Source organism: Nanorana parkeri, unplaced genomic scaffold, assembly GCF_000935625.1.
Source record: "Nanorana parkeri isolate BGI_ZX_2015 unplaced genomic scaffold, ASM93562v1 scaffold12, whole genome shotgun sequence".
NCBI lineage: Eukaryota > Metazoa > Chordata > Amphibia > Anura > Dicroglossidae > Nanorana > Nanorana parkeri.
Window position 1 is genome coordinate 703,030 of NW_017306280.1, and position 21,762 is coordinate 724,791.

The 21,762-nt window shown below is 43.7% G+C and overlaps 1 protein-coding gene across 1 annotated transcript in view; it reads left to right on the forward strand.

Annotated features, from left to right (window-relative positions):
- Positions 1-1,171: 1,171 nt before the first annotated feature.
- The window catches only part of SYNE2 (spectrin repeat containing nuclear envelope protein 2), a 272,106-nt gene continuing 251,515 nt past the window's right edge, over positions 1,172-21,762 (forward strand). Inside the window, exons 1-3 of the mRNA XM_018556025.1 lie at positions 1,172-1,225; positions 3,344-3,473; positions 19,228-19,344. Coding sequence (XP_018411527.1) covers positions 1,172-1,225; positions 3,344-3,473; positions 19,228-19,344 — 301 coding nt within the window. The remainder of the gene's footprint in view (positions 1,226-3,343; positions 3,474-19,227; positions 19,345-21,762) is intronic.

Here is a 21,762-nt window from a genome sequence, read left to right on the forward strand (position 1 = left end):
GCGGCAAACGCAAGTTTCCAATACACTAAGGTGTGAACCCAGCCTTAGGGGATGTTACTCCTGCCTTATACCACTAGGGTCCTTGGTTTGAATCCCAACTGAGACACTTCCTGCATGGAGATTGTTTTCCCTGTCCTTGCGTGGGTTTCCTCCAGACACTCCAAAGACATGCTGGTAGCTTATTGGTTCCTGTCTTAACTGGCTTGTAAGGTGCTGCATACATTGCGCTATATGAATATCTGTAGTAATCATTTCAAGCAGTTTCCTTGTAACATTTTGTTGTGGATGGTCGGTCATCTGGTCTGTTGCATTAATTACACCCATTACTCATGGTGTTGGTTTTGCTGAGACAACTGTACTCTTTGTTTACATTGGAATTTCAAGGACCTTCAGTTCTAGGTAGGTGACCTGAGCTTTATGCTTGGACAAAATATCTCTCCTTCATCATAAAGATAAATAACCCTTAGTAGCTAACAAGCTAGTTATTAACAGTATGACACTAGAATGGATGCTTGCTGTACTGGAGAGAATTTCCATATCTTTTGTACATTTATGTAAAAAGATATGTAAATATTCAGGGAAAGGCCAGAATAAGAGAAACATTATAGTCGACCAAAAAAAAAAAAGAATCCTTCTGCTACTTTCCCATAAAAAATGATTAATGTTTATACGGTTATAATTGGTAACTGTGCATGATTTTTCTCAAATGTCTTGCAGTTTCTGTATTTTATTAGGTTAGCTAGTGGTCCATCACCAGTTCACAATACAAGTGAAAGATTAGAAAATATGTGTATGTTCTGATTGGAAAAATAGACTGTTAGAGTTGGGATGAGCAGCTCCGGCCCTCCAGCTGTTGTGGAACTACAAGTCCCATGAAGCATTGCAAGACTGACAGTTACAGGCATGACTCAAGAGGCAGAGCATGGTGGGATTTGTAGTTAAAGCAAAGCTGGGGGGCTGGAGTTGCCCATCCCTGTCTTAGATTCAGCTTAATGCCCAACTCCAGCTTCTGGGCTTCTTTTACTAGTCTTCAATGTCTTGCTCACTCCTTGGTTAAAGTTGAACTCCGGGCAGATATAGGATATGCCAATTCATGCAGTTAGGTATTTATTAAAGTGACCTTGTCACCTCAGAGTCACTTGTAAAGTAGCCCTAAAAGAAGAACATCCATATGGTGGTCCGTGTCTTCAAACTTTGGCACTTTGCTGCTCCCTGGCTGGTGCAGGTATCCCTCACTTCTGGATGTGTTAAATGCCTACTTCTTCTGACGATACCTGGTACTCATTGAAAGAACTACTAAGTGTCCTCTGAATGGCTGCTGTAATCAGCTGATTAGGACATATACTAACCACCTCCCGTGACCCAAAGCTCAGTATATAGCGGGCTATTGCCTGCGATATACTGAGAGCGCCGCAGCCAAGACAGGTCCCGACAATACTATCGTAATCCACCCAGCTGCGTGAGTAACAGCTGGCTCTTCCTATCTAGAGGCAGAGCTGGCTGTGCCCGCCCCCTCGCTGTCTGTTCCTCCAGTCAGCGCTGGAGGATCGGAGAGGGGAGGGCGGGAATCCCTGAGGGGATCGGTGACTGACAGTCACCACTCACTGCAGGGGATGATCGGGAAGTGAGCGGGTCGGCAGCATGTTTCTGCTCACTTCTCGATCAATAGAGCCGACCTGTGACAGCCTCTTTGTCACAGGTCGGCTCTAACTATGAGAATGAGTGGAAAGGTACTTTACTACTTTAAGGTAGTCATACACGGCTCAAATTGCGGCCCATTACTTCTGAATCAAGCCGTGGGTGGCCCCGTCAGCATCACCCAGCTCAACAAACTTCCAATGAGAAATCAAAGGAGGCAGGTGGAAAACTGTTGGCCAGTCTACAGACTATTGTTTCCTAGGGGGTGGCAGTCTCATCGTTCTCACCAGTGGATATGCACATCGCTTTGATATACAAGCGCTTTGGATTACAAGCATGCTTCCGGAACGAATAATGCTCGTAAACCAAGGTATTACTGTAATTAAACAGGTGGTCTAATTGGACGTTCTAATATTCTGGACCAAATTCTTTGTGTCCTTTCATGTCTTGGATAAATCCTCAACTAGCCATCAGCTGTAAATACAAGGCCTTTCTTTGTGCTTGGATCTCTGTGCGGTATTTTATAGGTCCTGCTAATATCTAAGTAATGATGGTTTTAGTTCTTTTACCCAGCGCATTGACATTTTATCTCGTAGGGGAAATAAAAATAAAAAAACACAAACTGATCTCAAATGTTCTTCGCCTGCTCAGTGGTGATCTGCATTCTCTTCTTTGACAATATTCCAATATAAGTTGAGTTGGTGGATGGAAAGTACAACTTCAGAAATAGTATACGCCGCCCACTTGTGACCAGCTTGGAGAACCTATTGCTTCATTTGCTAACATAACAAAAAATCCCAAGAGTAATTGTCACATTTAACCCACTGGATGCCTCTGGGTAGTCAACTGTACTCTAGAAATACAGAACATATAAGTAATACAAAGTATACCAAAAAGCCTATATTGGAAGATGTTAGTCCCTAAAATATTGTATTCTGGTAACTGAATGTAGTTAATACATGTGATGGTACTATGCAGTATATGTATATTTGACCTGTCTTTATATTTTCTCCATTTTTGCATGCAGACCAAGCTGTCCAGAAAACTTGATATTTATAGGGGTTGAGACAATCTGGAACACTGTCCGGTCTTCATGAGCAGTTGCAAAAACAGTTTTTATTTCCTTTGAAAGGAAATGTAAGCTAGTAGAATAAAGTTCACTGTTTTCATTGAATTTAGAACGGTCATTTCAGCAGTCAGCGGATATGCGAAGTTCATTGCAGATGTATAGTATTATTAAAGCAGAACTCTGGGGAAAGGTAATTTTAACCCTTGCAGTGGGTCTTCCCGCCACATTGCAAGGTTTAAGTGCTTGTTTTGGTCTAGGGAGGAAAATAACATAGTTATACTCACCAGATCTTCTGAGATGGCCGACTGTGACAGTGTTCCCTCCTGCCTGTCTCTTCCTCCGCTGCAGTGATGGTATGTTTCTTGGCGTCCTTACGTCTTATACACAGTGTATTGGGCGTGATGATTCACAGGACCTCAGACCGCTGCAGCAGAGGGGAAGAGAGAGGCTCCAGGAACTGGTCTAAGAGCAAGCCAGCTTCGAGGTTCAGGTGAGTATAACTTTTTTTTTTTACACCCGAGACTAGTGGTGTACCTCACACATCACCCTCTGCATGGGATGATTCTCCAGCAAGTTGGACAATCATTTTATAGAAATCTGCGATTTCTGACCTTTCTGGTTGCTCTCCACTGACAGTTCGATATCAGAGTCTGCACAGTGATCTCCTTGGGAGCCACTGACAGCCCCATTATCCAGCTCTGCTTTGTTTCTCCCAGCACCTGCCCGCATGGCTCTCCCCTGTCCTACCGCAACGGCTGCATCGACGGTAGGTCCACCCCTGGGGGGGAGCCCTCCCGGTACCAGCACTTACCTCCCGTTCATGTGTCATTTACTGCTGTTTGACTGCAGAAACTTTCCTCCCACGCTCCTCTCTCTGCTCCTCCCCGGCCACAGCTGCTGCAGTCACATCTGATGGCGCGTGTGGAAATCTGACACTGCTGCTCTAGGAGGTGGAGAATCTCGCCTAGCGCAGCAGAAGGCACGCAGCGACCCCCTCAACAGGGGGTTGTGACCCACAGGTTGAGAACCACTGTCCTAGACAAAAATGGGTACCTAACCCTTGCAGTGCAGGGGTAGCCCCACTGCAAGGGTTAATAAAATAATTCCCTGGAGTTCTACTCTAAACTCCTTGGCGGTATTCCCGAGTGTGGCTCGGGGTTAATTTTCAGTACCATAAGCGGTAACCCCCAGCCACACTCGGGATTACAGTGTAGCGTCTCTTACCTTGTCCACGATCCTCGCTGTGTCCTCCGGCCGATGCCGGCATCCGGGTTCCGTCACTTGCGAGCGTCTGCGTCAGCAGGGGGGCAGAACCGGCGGGAATTTTAAAAGTAAAAAAAAAACAAAAGAAAGATAGAACAAAAAAGGAAAAACATTAAAAATAATCAGACCACCAGGGGGGTTAAGTAAGAGCAAAAATGTTGCATATTTTCAGTGTTTAGGGTTTGTTCGCACCAGGGCGCTTAACGCAAAAGGCACATAGAAAACAATTGTGCCCAATTCATACCATAAATGTGCATTGGCATATAGGCATGCATGCTGTATTTTTGCACACCACAGTGCCCAGCAACGTTTCACACCGCCCCTACACAACACACACCAGAGCATAATGCGCACGGGCCATTAGAATATGTGAAAAATGCCAGTCAATTAATTGCTAACACAGTGCATTTTATTAATGAATAATACTGATAATGTTAAAGAAAGGCTCAATATACATTTGACAATCATTGCCTGGATTTATTCTACTGAATTTACATGTAGTTACATTGTAGTTAAGGTTGGAAAAAGACACAGGTCAAGCCAGTCCAGCCTGTCCACTTTAAAGCACCTTAAAGTGTGCTTAAGGCATGCTAAAGTGACTTTTCTTGAATTATTATTGCATGGCTTAAGCACTAATTGGCACTCCTTGGGGGCCCATTTGTTGCTTACTCGTATATGTTAACACATGCATTTCGTACCTTGAGCTGAACTCCAGCCTTCCTCCTTGTCTTGCACAGTTGTACCGGCTCCTCTCCTGGACTGAAATTGCTTATTCTGATTTCACTGCACACTGTGAGCTTCTTATAATGTGCATCATAAGTCACATAGAGCCCCCCTCATGTCCTGGGTGGAGGACGTTCAGCATCATTAAGCCTTTCCAGCCTAATTGTCCCTGGCCTGCCACTTTTATTTATTGGATTTTCAATCATGGAGGCTCAACATGACATGTGGGTGGTTCCTAGGACAGTCTACCTGCATAAAGTCTGCCTAGAAACGTCCACTCACTGACATCCACCCATCAAGGCATTTTGATATCTACATCATTGATATCTACAACTCCTCCCAAGAACCAGCCCACTGCTCGCATTTTTTAATGGGCTGTGAAAGCACCTCATTGCACAACAAACCCATACCTGCACTATCTTAGAGTATTTACATCTGTGTGTTCTGGTGTGGTATAGCGAAGGTACTTTATTATTTATTTTTATTTTTTAACTATATACATATGTTTTCGTGCACCACAACACACACATACTTTCGTGTACTGCTGCAGTGCACACATGTGAATCCAGAGCTCCTTTCAGCTTACATGTACTCCTACTGCCAGCCTCATTTCAGCTTTCATTTTGTGTGCAGCAAGTAAATATATAGAACATTATAATGTAATTGCCCTAACTAAATTGTAAATATGATTCCATGACATTTGAAGGAATGCATTAGGTAACTAATGAGCTCTTTATCTCTTTGTTCGGACTTGTTCAATTGCCGTGATCATAGCTACGGAGCAGCTGTCGGTGTGTTGATGGACATTTCTGATGTCTAAGTACTTGTATGGGGATCTAATCTAATATTGTGTGTGGGAAGGAAAATGTTGCTTGTGTACAATGTGGCTTTTTCTCTTCTTAGTTGTGACTAATAGGGTCAGTTTTGGCAGCCAAATACCATTGCAGCTGCCCATGAACCAAACCCATTGCAGCTGCCCAGCCATTCCCTGGCACAGGCCAAAATAAGGCTGGGAGGTGCCAACACTCACCGTGTCCTGCTACATGTAATGCGGCTAGGGCTGGATGTAGCCTGAAATAAATAAAACAAACAATCTAAAAATGTACAAATACAGCTAAACATAAAAATATGTTAATAAGCACACAGAGAATGCTAATCTTTTTAGGACAGTGAAGCTTATTAGGAAATTATCACATCTCTGTTTACAGGTTAAGATTGTTAAATGCTTATTTTTAATGGATCAATGAGGCTTGGCAACTTGTACAATATTTATTATGTCCTTCAAAGCTTTTTTCAGCTGTACACCTATCAGCCATAACATTATGACCACTGACAGGTGAAGGGAATAACATTGATTATCTGGTTACAATGATACCTAAAAGTGGGTGGGATATATTAAGCAAGTGTAAACGTGGCCATACACTTTACAACCATCGCAAGACCTTAGTCTTGCGATGGTTGTAAAGTAATTAAAAAAACGTACAATACGCCCATCTTAGACAGGCAGATCGTACTTGCGATCATCGCAAGCCCGCCCCCCTGAGGGGCGGGCTTCCGATGACATCAAAGCTGAACGGGCAGTGTGCCCGTTCGCACACCGGCCCGTTCGGCATTTGTCTCCCAAGCATCATTCAAACCAGCCAAAAATCGTAAGATTTTCGGCTGGTTTTCTAGCTTGCTCCTTAGACAAAAGACGTGCGACCGTACAGTAGAAAAGGTCGCACGTCTTCATTCGCACTGCGCGATTCTCGTACGATCGCGGGATTTCCCGCAATTCTCCTACGAGAACCGTGCAGTGTATGGGCACCTTAAGGATTTAAGCAACTTTGACTAGGGCCAAATTGTGATGGCTGGACAACTGGGTCAGATCAACTCCAAAACTGCAGCTCTTGTGGGATGTTACTGGTTTGCAGTGGTCAGGACCTACCAAAAGTGGTCCAAGGAAGGAAAACCGTTGAACCGGCAATAGGGTCATGGACGGCCAAGGCTCATTGGTGCATGTGGGGAGCGAAGGCTGGCCTGGTTATTATTTGGTGCTACTCTTTGCTGAATTCTGGACCAGTCATCGACAGAAAAGGGGGACCTGTGACCTCTCATGATTGGATTGAAGACCCCAGGAAAAGAGGGTATATACATAGATAAAGGGAGGAATGCTGAAAGGGGTAGGGGGACATGAAATTAGTTTTTAAGGGAGTGATTGCACTGAGCCACTGAAAGCTTCATCAAGCCCTGGTCCTCTTTGACACTGGGTGGTATTCAACCCAATTCCTCTGTGCCTGGAGCATCAAGGCCCACCCTTCTAGACATATATCATTAAGCCAGGCTGTATTCCCAAGAGCATGCTGCAGGGAATCGGAGCGCGTCATTATTTGGTGCTATTCTTTGCAGATTTCAGGACCAGTCCCAACAGAAAAGGGGGACCTGTAACACTGGATCAAAGACCCCAGGAAAAAAAGAATGTATACATAGATAAAGATGGTGCGAGTGGGGGATGCTGTAAGGGGACCTAAAATTGGGCTTTAAGGGAGTGACAGAGTGATTGCACTGAGCCACTGAAAGCTCCCTCTAGTCCTTCTCCTCTTCTGGGTTGAATGATGACACCCAGCATCATACAACCCAATTCCTGGTGCCAAGGTTTGCCCTTATTGGCGTATGTCATCAAGCCAGGCTGGACTCAAAGGATATTCCTGCAGGGAATGGGGACGCCTCATTACTGGGTGCTATTTTTTACCCAATTCAGGGCCAGTCACCACTCGAAAAAGGGGACCTGTGACCTCTCATGACTGGATTGCAGGCCCCAGGAAAAAAGAATGTATACATAAGTAAACGTGGGAATTGTGAGGGGGTGCTGAAAAGGAGTAGGGAGACCTGAAATAGGGCTTGAAGGCAGGGGCGTATCTGCCGTGAGGCAAACAAGGCGTTTGCCTGGAGCGGCAGATTCCCAGAGGGCGGCAATTGCTGCGGGGAGAGAAGATTGAAAGAAGGGGAGAGAACCTTAGGACATCGTAGCGGCAGTGACGCGGGTTGCGGGCCGGGAACGTGGACGGCTTATTGCGTGGACTGCGGCTCCCGGCGGTAACCATACATCGGACGGCGCTGGTTTGACTGCTCCGGTGAGTGATCGTCAGGGGGGCGGGGGTTGTTGTGTTGTTTGATGATGGCGAGGCGGCGGCTCATGATGTCTGCTGGGGGGAGGGGGATTGTTGTTTGCTGATGGCGAGGCCGCGGCTCATGATTTCAGCCCCCTTGGTGCTGTCGGCCCGTCCACCGAAATGTTAGTGGGGGGGGGGGGGTCGCTGTCCTGCCTAAGGCAGCAGGTTTCCTAAATACACCGCTGCTTGAAGGGAGTGATTGCACTGAGCCACTGAAAGCTTCCTCTAGCCCTGGCCCTCTTCTGTCATTTAACCCATTTCCTCTGAGCCCAGGGTGTATGTCATTAATCCAGGCTGGGATCAAAAGAGAATGCTGTAGGGAACAGGAATGCGTCATTATGTGACTTGAATTCAGGAGTAGTGACCACAGGAAAAGAGGGGGGGGGGGGCTGAGTTGTCTCATGACCAGATTGAAGACCCCAGGAAAAAAAGGTATGTACAGAAATAAAAAAAAGAATAACAATAAAGGTGGTGGAAGTGAGGGATGCTGAAAGCGGTAGGAGAACCTGGCAATGGGCTTTAAGGGAGTGACAGAGTGATTGCACTGAGCCATTGAAAACTCCCGCTAGTGATTACATTTGTGCATTTGACACAATATCAGACTTGAGTTTGTCAGCATGATGGAAGAGGATGAGAAGACCATAAACACATCTATATAATCTGTTTTAACCACAGAAATATGTGTCATGCTGTTTTAGGCGCAGATGGGATTCACATACCCCTACCTTAATGCATAGCTACAAGTGGACACCATTTTTCTGAGTCTGTAGTTCTAGTGTTTTCTAGTATTTCTCATGACAGGTTTTCTTTAAATCTGTTGTTGGGTTTTGATTTAATCAGTTCTGTTCAGAAATGTCATCAGCTCTTCATTTTATAACCTTGTGCTGCTTTGGAATCAGGTTGGGGTTCCTAAACGTCATACATATACAAATACTAATGATTCAATTACAGCGATTCTTCTAGAGGGCAGAATCTTATGTCGACTATGAGAGCAGCTTTCAAACAGTGTTTCTTCTAGAGGAGTAAAATATTTGGGTGTGACCGGCTCTAATTTAGCAAATGTCTGCATGAGGACAGTTGAAGTCTATTCAAATTATTAGCGCGCCAAGCAGGCACAACAAATGCTCCCTTTCAGGCGAGGCCAGCTGTCCTACATATCATGAATCATGCCCTTCGCATGCCAGATCAGACTCCCATTGTCTTTACTGTGACTACATGAAAGCTGCAGAGAGTTGGAATTCACAGACCCCTACCTTAGGATTCACAGATTGTACTCTACCGTATTGTGTTGGTTTTGGTTTGTATATACTATGCCGGAATAAATAATACAATATGCATTCTTTTGAGAATGTATTTATTTTTGTAATAACAGCCGTGATAGAGCATAACATAACTCGGAGGATTAATTTAGGCATCACCATTATCAATCACAAACTGAGAATTTATTCTTATAGGTTTCTGTGGATTTGCGCTGCTTGCACTTCTGTTTTTGTCATTTTTTTTAGATTTGTTGCTCCTTTCTTTGGGGGGGGCATTTATTCACTATTGTATGACTGCATGATTGCACTCTAGTTAATTTAATGTAGTGCTGTGTATTTTTGCACTAGTTTAAAGCAGAATATCCTATACAAAGATAAAATAAACAGCCTTTGCTGCAATTTACGTTCAATCTGAAGCAGTCCCCCCCCCCCCCGGGAGAAATTTTCCATCACTGGATATTACAGGCAGAATGAGGGTCAGCAATGTTCAACACACTTCCTGTGCACCCAGGCTGTCATAGACTCGCACCCTGCCTGTGACTGGACAGTGCAATTGAAGCAGCACAATGAGGAGCTCACGTCTCTTACTCTTTTTTTTCTTCTACTATCGACATGCTCGCTTATTGTGGGCACATAAAATGATTGGCTCCTTATGCTACTTCTTCCTCTCCCATTCTGAGCTCTGCTGTAAAGGGACTGCAAGAGGCCCATCCCAAGTCAAAATAATGTACTTATATTTTCATTAAACAAAATGATTACAGTGCTGCACCAATTGTGTATTTTTTAACTGCGTAGAGTTCAGTTTGAATTATTCAACAGAAGCATTCTAGAGCTCATACCATGCAGCAGGAAGCTGCTTTTTCCTTACTTATTGCTGCCAGCCACCCACCCACCCACCAGCAACAGGATTCCGAAAGAACATTTATCAGCTACAAAGGCTTTGCTGCCTCTCGGGCTGAAATGCTTTAGAACCTTGACCTCCAGTGAGGGAGCAGTGACAGAGTGGCATCTGACTGGTATGGCCATTGAGAAGGTGTTATTGTAGGAGCAGGTGAGTATTCTCTGTGCTCTAATAGGTATCCTGCCACTGGGGAGTTGCTACCATCATAAGAATCCCTAGTGTGCCATGGGCATTATTGTTCTTGGTTCAGGAGCTTCCAGGCTCCTCTTGTACTGCCTGAATATATAGTTCTTGTGTTAGTTTTGGAACTAAATGACAGCTTATCCTTTCAGTTGGCACCCTTCAATACCATTTTGTTCTCTACATGCACTTTTTGGCTCTGACACAAGAGTTTGGAATGGCTGCTGCCTGGTCCTGCCTAGTCCTCCCTAATATTCCACAACATCATGTCATTTGGAATATTTCTACTGTAAAACTTGGGTAACCTGGACATGTTTTAACAGGTAGCATCACTTTCACACTTAAATGAGCTGGGAGGATTTTCAGCTGTCAGGTGTAGGGACCTGCTAAAAATAAAACTATAGGAATAATTAATTATATATCTGCACTTAGCTTTTGGAAGTTGTAGGAACTTTGGAAAGGAGTAGTCCCCAATATTGCCCGTGGTCTCTTGCTGCTGATCTTTTCTTCATTACTGACTTACCATGCCTTGCTCAGCACGGTGTCTCTGTGTGAAGACAGCCATCTTGATAGAGACAGGGCTTTGCATCCTCATGCCATAGCCTCCAGCAAGGAGAACAGCAAGCCGCACAGTACCGATATCCCCAATTCTGGCTAGCAATCAGACCTCACAGTACAGATATAGGACTAGGCACCCTCACATAGCATGAAGTGCACAGCTATTTTTCAGGGGGATTTGCAGCCATAAGGTAAATTTTTTAGGGTGCTGTTTAAGCACAATTACCTTTGCTATATTATGAGGAACATGTCAAAAATATCACTTTTGGAGTATAGTTCTACTTTAACCCTTTCGCTGCCAGTGCTCTATCTCTTACGGCAATGGCTGCGGGCCATTGTAAACAGACTTCCGGCTGTGTAAAGTCAACTATCTGCTTTACATTGGAAGCAATTCTGATGGCTGAGCTGCTGCCAGATTAATTTCACAGGCTGGTAAATGGGTCCCCCCAGCTGACACCCCCTGTCTTGCTTTCCGGGCTCTGCTGCCCCTCCTGTGGGCTGGAGACTGGCTTCTTGTGTTGTTGATGAGCAGGGCGGGAGACCAGTGAACATCCATTCACTGATCTCCTCCCTGCTGAATGAAGTCGGAAGCAATGCAGATTGCATCACTTCAGGCATTTCAGCTCATTCCCTGGCTATCACATAGGGGGCTTGTGAGATAAAAAAAAAGTTGTAAAAATACCCAAAAATATTTTAAGTCCCCAGCGAATGCACCCATACTAACATAAACACGTGCCTGGTGCACCTATGTAGGAAAACAAAGATTGTGCTACACATGTTGGGTATCACTACATGCGGCGTGCCAGAGTGAGAGCAATAATTCTAGGGCCAATATTCCTGTAAAACTATATAAACTGATTACGTGTTTTATTAATGTGCAAAAAACAATGATATGGGGCCACACAGGCTACGGTGTCACTGACATGACTGCAGGGTGGTCACTTATTACATGGGGGTTGTATATTTGCTTGCAGTTTGTTTCCTCAGGTGATTTAAGGAAGACGCATAGCAGAGAGGAAAGTGTTACCAATGAAATGTAACTGATGGTATAAACAATGGAAACATTTACAATGACACATGAAACATTGATGTCTATTACATCCATTTCCTAAGAGAACCTCCCAGGTGACTCTCTCCAGTAAAGCTAAAAAGTAACAGTGAAAAGAGATTTTAGCAATGCATTAAATAGTCATGGTAACAATAAAATCTAAAAGAAACAGCAACGAAGAATTATTAGTAAGCTAATTGTTCAAATTAGGGATGCATTGATACTTTTCGAGTACCAGTGCCGATACTTGGCATTTTCACGAGAACTACCAGGGTTGCAGCTGGGACCCGGCTCTGGTGCTCCACCACTGTCCTGAAATCATTAGTCTGTATTGTTTTAGAAAAACTGTCGCATGACAAACAAAAATGTTTCAGTACTCGTACTTGTAAGTACTCGGCAAAACTGGTATCTGTGCATCCCTTTATTTATATTTATAAAAACAAAATCGTGCATTAAAACAGAGATGTACAAATCCCAGGAGCTCCGTGTGCTCCTTACAAATGACAGCTGCCTCCTAATTTTAGAATTTTTCTCTAGTCTAGTCTTGGAGCTCAAAAGTATCGGTACATGTACTCGTACTTGTACCGAGTACTGTACTTGATATCTGTACAACCCTAGTTCAAATGCTTCAAATAAAAAATAAATTTATAAATTAACTTTGAAAGCTATGCTATATAAGCATATATGATTCTTGGGAGCAAAATAAACCTAGGTGGTACCAAGGTGCTCTCCTGAGTTGGGTTGTAGCATAAAACCTGGTCACATCGACAAACTCCCTCCACACCTCCCCTTACCACATACCTGGACTGTGAGGTTCTTCTCCTGTATTTTGAATTCAGCGGCGCAATATGCACACAGTCACGTCATCCATTCAAAAATCCTTTGAGAGGATCTGTGAATAGAGTAACTGCCAGTCCCAACAGCCTCCACGGCAGAATGGCTGAGCTGCTGCCAGATTAATTTCACAGGCTGGTAAATGGGTCCCCCCAGCTGACACCCCCTGTCTTGCTTTCCGGGCTCTGCTGCCCCTCCTGTGGGCTGGAGACTGGCTTCTTGTGTTGTTGATGAGCAGGGCGGGAGACCAGTGAACATCCATTCACTGATCTCCTCCCTGCTGAATGAAGTCGGAAGCAATGCAGATTGCATCACTTCAGGCATTTCAGCTCATTCCCTGGCTATCACATAGGGGGCTTGTGAGATAAAAAAAAAGTTGTAAAAATACCCAAAAATATTTTAAGTCCCCAGCGAATGCACCCATACTAACATAAACACGTGCCTGGTGCACCTATGTAGGAAAACAAAGATTGTGCTACACATGTTGGGTATCACTACATGCGGCGTGCCAGAGTGAGAGCAATAATTCTAGGGCCAATATTCCTGTAAAACTATATAAACTGATTACGTGTTTTATTAATGTGCAAAAAACAATGATATGGGGCCACACAGGCTACGGTGTCACTGACATGACTGCAGGGTGGTCACTTATTACATGGGGGTTGTATATTTGCTTGCAGTTTGTTTCCTCAGGTGATTTAAGGAAGACGCATAGCAGAGAGGAAAGTGTTACCAATGAAATGTAACTGATGGTATAAACAATGGAAACATTTACAATGACACATGAAACATTGATGTCTATTACATCCATTTCCTAAGAGAACCTCCCAGGTGACTCTCTCCAGTAAAGCTAAAAAGTAACAGTGAAAAGAGATTTTAGCAATGCATTAAATAGTCATGGTAACAATAAAATCTAAAAGAAACAGCAACGAAGAATTATTAGTAAGCTAATTGTTCAAATTAGGGATGCATTGATACTTTTCGAGTACCAGTGCCGATACTTGGCATTTTCACGAGAACTACCAGGGTTGCAGCTGGGACCCGGCTCTGGTGCTCCACCACTGTCCTGAAATCATTAGTCTGTATTGTTTTAGAAAAACTGTCGCATGACAAACAAAAATGTTTCAGTACTCGTACTTGTAAGTACTCGGCAAAACTGGTATCTGTGCATCCCTTTATTTATATTTATAAAAACAAAATCGTGCATTAAAACAGAGATGTACAAATCCCAGGAGCTCCGTGTGCTCCTTACAAATGACAGCTGCCTCCTAATTTTAGAATTTTTCTCTAGTCTAGTCTTGGAGCTCAAAAGTATCGGTACATGTACTCGTACTTGTACCGAGTACTGTACTTGATATCTGTACAACCCTAGTTCAAATGCTTCAAATAAAAAATAAATTTATAAATTAACTTTGAAAGCTATGCTATATAAGCATATATGATTCTTGGGAGCAAAATAAACCTAGGTGGTACCAAGGTGCTCTCCTGAGTTGGGTTGTAGCATAAAACCTGGTCACATCGACAAACTCCCTCCACACCTCCCCTTACCACATACCTGGACTGTGAGGTTCTTCTCCTGTATTTTGAATTCAGCAGCGCAATATGCACACAGTCACGTCATCCATTCAAAAATCCTTTGAGAGGATCTGTGAATAGAGTAACTGCCAGTCCCAACAGCCTCCACGGCAGAGGGACTTGTAGTTCCTGGTGTGACGCCACTGCACTCATTTTCCATTCATTCTTCTTCCTGCCCATGTTGTTGAATGTCCGTACCAAGGATATTTTTGTCCGTAAGAAGGGAAGAAGCTACTGATTGCAGTTGCAATGGTTTACTGGCTGCAGTGCAAAAAAAAAATTAAAAATGCTAATTTTTTTCTCTTATAAAGAAGTGTGCATTTATTATTTTTTCTCAAAAAGTGGACTTAGCCTTTTTAGGTTGTTGTCACATATTCGTGCTAGTACTGATGATGTCAGCCTCCATTCCTCTTTTTGTATACTGTATTTGTACGGTTTCATGTTTGAGCTGATAAAAAAATCACTAATGCCTATTTGAGACCTATTTATAAAACCTCCCCATGTGAAAGAAATGTACTAACTTTACTTTTTGTTACTTTAAAACCAATTATGGCACTCCTGCATATTTGATATTCCACTGCTAAGGGCGATGTTGTGCAATAACATCACATTTCACATCTCTTTGGTTTGCACAGTGATGGATGGATGGATGGCTATGTAGTTGCTATGAGTTATTACACTTCATATTGTATCATCTCCCAACCTGAGATAGGAAAGATGGACATCTTTTAGCAGAGAATATTTAAGCAATGGATGTACCCTTCTCATACCCTCTGATCACACAAACCGTGACAAGTGAATTATCTTAACCCATTGGGGCTTTTTGTCACTCATGCATTTCCTTTTATATTGGCTTTTAAAAAAAAAACCAATGATCTGAATATTGGATGACAAGTGCAATCTAAACAATGTAGCATTTATTTATACTGGGGTGTCCCCAGGCTTATTGCTGCCTGAGGCAGGAATGTTGGTTGATGTGCAGGCGCTACACACAGTCAGTGGCAGAGGTTGCAGTTGGCCAGCATGCCATCTAGCTGCTGGCAAGCAACGTCACTGGTTGCCAGAAGCTAGATGGAACGCTGGCCAGAGTGTCCCAGGCTGCTAAGAGCTGGCTGAGGAGATGTGTATGGCCCTTACACATCTCCCCACCCGATTCTGCGCAACCTGGGATGCTCCGGCCAGAAAGAGGGTGGCAGGCACACTTTAAATGTTGGTCGGTGTTAACATTTTAGGGCCGGTGCACACCTAGGCGATTTATAGCACGGGTTGAGTCGCACGATATTGCGCAAAACACAGATTTGCATTGAAGTCAATGGAGGCTGTTCACACCTTTTGCGGTTTGTCACGTGAAAAGGTGCAGGAGCTATTTTCGGGCGGTTGTCGCGTGGTTTGGGTCCCGTAGACATCTCTTTGCATTGACAACCGCGTGCTTTTCAATGAACAGTCGCGTGAAAACAGCTCAGCATCTGAATCGCCTAGGTGTCTTAAAGCTTAAGCTAGCCATACACAGATTACATTTTGTCAGTTTCCTGCTACATCTGAACAAATAAGTTCTGTGGGTGGCCATGCTGACACCACCCGGCTCAACAAAAACATTTTTTTTTTCAATCAGCCTTTGTCAACGGAGCCATGTGGAAAATGGCTGCAGTCAGTGTTCACCCAACAAATCAGCTGTAGTCCCTGTTCAGGTACCCTAACAGCCATGGCTATCAGCTGTCAGAATACAAAAGCTGGCAGGGGAGATTCCTCCATCCATGCTCTTTAGCCATCGATAGGAGACGTGTGTGATTTATCTAATTCAACCAGCTTTAGCCAACCAGTTAGGGCCCATTCACACCATATAGTTGCGTTAATCTCATGATACTGTGCGATTAATGCATAGTATCGCACAATGCACCTAGCGTGCATTACCTTGGGCCATTTGAATGCCATCCCAATGCACCTCCCAGCTGTTATGCCGCAATACCTTGAGTGGTGGATAAGAGTATTGCATGCAGTTGTGCATTAGTGTGCATTAAATTCACTGTATTTGTGCGATCAATGGTATGCTATAGTGTGAATGAGCCCTTATTCTGTCATTGAGTGTTCGAATAAAGGGCACAGTCTGGGCACTAGTGGTAACAAATATACTTTTTTTTTTTAAGAACAGTGTCTCCAGCACAAGATTCCTATGCTGCTATTCTTCCTTAGGCTTCCATAACTGTTTTAAGTAAATATAACCCAGGAAAATACTGAACATTTGATTTCATTAGGTTTTATTGAGTCCCGCAGTGGTTATATATGGCCTTGGTTTTACTAGAAGAGGGCAAGTCAATCAGAGAGGAAAGAACAGTAGGGAGCGGCATCAAGTAATAGAGTGTACAATATTGTTATGAAGGTGTCTAGACTATGACACTTTGAGTTAAAGAAGTATAAAGGACATGAGCAGGAAGCCTGGAGGTTTAGGAGTGGCAATGGTGACATTAGAAAAAAATGAAACTGCCCTTATTGTGGACTTCAAAAACGGTTTACCTTGAGGCAATACAAGATGTCAAATATATTTAGTAATATCAAGCAAATGTTATGGACATGTTTGTTTATTATTACAAATGTGTGACGCAGATCAATTCCAGTTACTATGTGGTTGGTTACTGTAAATGTGTGCAATGTGCCATAGATGGGGTTACCGTATATTTGTGCCATGTGCCATAGATGGGGTTACTGTATATTTGTGCCATAGATGGGGTTACTGTATATTTGTGCCATAGATGGGGTTACTGTATATTTGTGCCTTGTGCCATAGATGGGGTTACTGTATATTTGTGCCATGTGTCACAGATGGGGAAACTGTTAAATGTTAACGAGCATCCTTGGGTTGAATCTCTTTCCTTCAACCAGAACTAAGGACTAAATTCTGAGAGTGGTGGTGAACCTTAGGGCTTGTTCACACCAAATGCAGACCAGATCTGCATGAGTTTCTGCACCCGTAGTGCAGTGGGTTGTGCCGCGTTTTTCATGCGTTCCGGGCCGTTTTTGGTGAAAAAAAATAAAATACTTTTTTTTTCTTTTAGTTTAAAATGGTCTTTCAGTGCGTTCCAGGGCATTTGCATGCGTTTTTGATGCGTTTGCATGCGCTCCAGAGCAGGTAAAATAGGGCTTGCTGCAGTTTTTTTTACATGCTCTGGAACTGAATGCTGCGGTGTGAACTGGAGCCCAAAATACCATTTGGAATACATTGGACGCAGTTTTGATCTGGTCTGTAACTGCTCTGCTCCTGGAACGTGCTTGGTGTGAACAAGGCCTTAGCAGACTATTATTGTTCTTGCGTTATGGGTGGCTCTGCAAGTAACTTCAGTGCTCTTGGAGGTACAGTCTGTTAGGCTACAGCAAAAGCGATCGGATAGGAAGTATAACAAGATTAAAGTACTAATGAAGGCTATATGACTGTCCCATATCCAGTTACTATGTGATGCACAAGCCTTATAAAGTAAAGAAAAAAAGTTTCTTTACCTTTCCTGACTGGAGCTAATGCTCCTTCATTTGTGACTCACACGCTCCCCTCCCAGACACTGCAGTTCCCTGTGGGAGGGTTGCAGCAACAGAGGCAGTGCTGTCATTCCAGAAAGCAATGAGCAGGACTAGGTGTGGTCAGGTGCTGCCTGACAAGCTACAGGCATGGACATCAGCATTGATGTTGATAGCCTCACGCCCCCTCCTGCAACGTTTGTTCATCCCTCTGTAATGCAAGCAGACACTGCCTACAGGAGTGTGGCAACTCTGCTCTGAATTCGGGAGCAGTGCAGCATTGCTGCCATGCTATCACCAGAAGCTGCAGTAGGTGAAATTCACTGTCAGGATCAACGGGTATTTGTAGTGTTCGGCAGTTGGGTTCTATATGAAAGATGAAGGTATCTCAGGGGTTTAAAATTGCATCCAAAGCAGGACACAAAGGTGTTATGGGAACCTATGCGGCCACATTCATGGACAATGGGCAGCATTGCACAACCCTATAACAAGCAGCTAGCTAATCCCTACATGGCTTCTGTGTGCCATTTGCTTGGTCTCAGAGCTGCAGTAGCCGTGGTGTGTTTATCGGCTAGTGAGCCATCCCGAGCTCCTGATTTGTAGGTGCGAGTGTTTCCTAGCACTGTGACCACGCTCTGTGCTTTTACAAAGACTTGCTAAAATCCTTTAAGCTGATGAGATTAAAATTACAATGCCAGGAGAGACCAGATTTAAGTAAATCCATAATGAACTGGCGTTTTAACTACTTGGGAACCAGAAAGTTTGTGTTTATATGTTTTCCTGTAGTAAAAATGTCTCCTTTTATCATGCGGGATGCTATAGTAGTTTTTTTTTCTTCAAATGATAATCCTGGCACCTGTGAACAGGCGTGCTGATTGTGATGGGATTTTATTGCCATTAGTTTATTTTATTTATTTTTGGCTGGGTGGGATGCTTGCTAGAGCATCCCGCCCTCATACACACATACACATCTCTCCTCCCACTCTGGTTGCTAAGAGCCAGACGGGGTGATGTGTAGAACACTCATGCTGATGTCCTGCCTTGCACCTAGCAACCAGAAGCAGCCAGGAGCTGGGCTGGATGCTGGCCAGAGTGTCCCTGGTTGCTAAGAGCCAGGCGGCGGGATGTGCATGGGAGAGAAAAAGCTTCCTCCGTGGGTTGGCGAACTTTCACTTACCCACTGAGCGGCACCCCCACCTTCGAGTGGGGCTCAGGGCACATGCCATACCCTGGATACACCTCTGGTGGTACCCTAATTATATTGGTTGCAGCGACCTCTCTGGTTATGACTGGCCAATCATAACAGAGATCCTGATATCAAATCATATAAATGTGGGAATGTCAGCACAGTCTGATTTGAACTTTTTTGGAAGTAATGCAGGATTACTATCTGAACATTAAAAATAGCCGCAGGGCAGACTGGGTGGAGATTCCAGCTGCTCATAATGCTGATTTATGCACTTTTTGTATGTTGCTCTTTGCATTCATTCTGAAGCTCAGCTTTTCATCGTTTCTCATTACAGACCCAGGCGGTCTCTTTACCTATGAGGTCTACAACATGTCATCCGACAGTGGGTCCTCCATATCTGCTGGAGAGGATCAGCAGCTCGCCATATATCAGCGCCAACAGGTGCTGCAAGGTCAGTCACTATTTCTTTCACTTTGTTTTGCTGAAAATTAAATTGTGACGAATCAGAAATGGGAAAACACATAGGCCTATAGTAGATGTAAACCTAATCACTAAAGTCTGATATAATCTTTAATATGTTAATGCATTTTCAAAAGTAATTTCAATGTTTTTTAATCTGCAGCTTTCATTAAAATAATAGCCGCTGATCCTACAATTAGGGTCTTCCTGTTATAGGATGGCCACGCTCTGTCCTTGTCTCTCATTTGGTCTTCTGTGTTGTCACTCCCTGCAACATGACCTTCTGAGGGAGACTATAAGCCAGTGGTGGTCAACTCTGGCCCTCCAGCTCTTCTGGAACTACAAGTCCTATGAAACATTGTAAGACTGGCAGATACAGGCATGACTCCTAGAGGCAGAAGCATGTTGGGATTTGTAGTTAAAGCACAGCTGGAGGACCGGAGTTGCCCACCCTTGCTATAAGCATTGGTCCAGCACATATTGCACAGGCATGCTCTGCCACTGTGCGGAAACCTCCCTTGAGAAATGCCATGTAGTCACTGCTGGAGAAAGGGCATGTAGACTGGAAGTGGCTGCAAAGAGGATACAGGAGGTCAGCAACACTGAGATACAAAAAAAGAATGAAAAAAAGGTGAAAACAGTTTCTGAAAAAATAATAATTGGTGATTGATACATAGTGCTTTCGCAAACTAAATATAATCCACTTGGGGTTTACATCTCCTTCGAAGTAAGTTACAGCTTTTAAGGGCTGATTAAGGTAAAACTTTCACAAACCCCCAAAAAAACATACTGAGCATATGATAAAGATAATGCAATACCACTACCACCCCACCAACCACCATAATACTCCTAGATACATTGTACAAACATGCAGATACATTATGACACACACCACAGAAACATTATGCTATGCTGACTGCACCAGTGGTGACAAGATGAGAAAACTTTACCCTAGAGCAGGCGTAGGCAAATGCTGGCCCTCTATCTGTGGTGTAGCTACACATCTCATTATGCATGGTTGTGGCCATCAGTCTTGCAGTGTCTAATGGGGGTTGCACCATAGCTGAAGGGCCAGAGTTTGTTTACCCGGTCCTAGACTTTAGATCACAGTCAGACGTCTATATATGACTGGCAATTAAATCTAACCCTGTCTGTGGACTGTTACCCCTGCAACGGGGTCTTCTGCCACCCAGTTCAGCCCCTTTTAACCACAGCAGACAATCATCTTTTTTTTTTTTTTTTTAGTTTTGGATAGAGTAAGGGAGGGTTATAACCAGTGTCAGTTTTTTTTTTTGCCATTCATTGGGGAGATTTTCCATCACTTCTTGTCTAATAGCCACAACAGGAAGTGAGAGGAAGTCCCTCCAAAGTGAGGGAAATCCCTAGTGGTCAGCAGGGCCACTAGAACTAATGTACCCATTGGAAGATTTTCCATCTATTCCTGTTCTGGTGGTGACTTCAGGATACATCTCCTGAACAGGGACACAGAGAGCACTAAAGACCTGATGGGTTTTTATCCCTCTCCACGCTATCCAAAATTTTAAATAGGGCTGCAACAACTAATCGACATAATCGATTATAATCGATTATTGAAAAAGTTGTCAACTTTTTCAATCATCGATTAATCGGCTTCAGATTAGTTGGCCCTGTTCACAGCTCCAGACACACTGCACGCCGCACCTCCTCCCCACCTCACATTCGCCGCTGCCAGACCCGCCCGCCTGCATCCACGTTCCACACACCGCACCTCCTCCCCGCGACTATAGCTGGTGGTATTCTGCATTGTGCTGTATAATGTACTATTGCTGGGTTTTGTATTCCTCTATAGCCGATGCCATTCTGCATTCATTGATGTATAATTTTACACTTTATTGCACACCACACTTTTTTTTTTTCTTTTACTTCCACCGCTCCAAGTTTGCTCCTGTGATGGACTGAAATCTCAATACAAACTAGTAGTCCCATCACTGGAGCCATTCTTTTAAATGTATTTTATTTTATCCGATTAACCGAACTTAATAATCAGCTAACTAATCGATTTTGAAAATAATCGTTAGCTGCAGCTCTAATTAAAAACACTTGCACTTTGACATCTTCCACTTGTATTGGTGTAGATGTATGAACTTTGAACTTGTACAGTAAAAGCAGATTGTAGGTAGCATGCAATTTTACGCTGACAAGTCAATAGGTGGTAAGAATCTGCAACTGCTGCTTTTTATTTACACATGCCAGACATGACTTTCGGAGAACAGGCAATCCTACAATATTCTTGTCCCTCCCTGTTTATTTAGGAAACACACCTAGAGATAAAACAGGACTAGAGATAGATAGGAGCTCCAAACGCTCTTTTCCTTTGACCCTGCCTGGTGTTCATGTATGAATCACCACCCTGTGCTCTACCCTCAGTTAA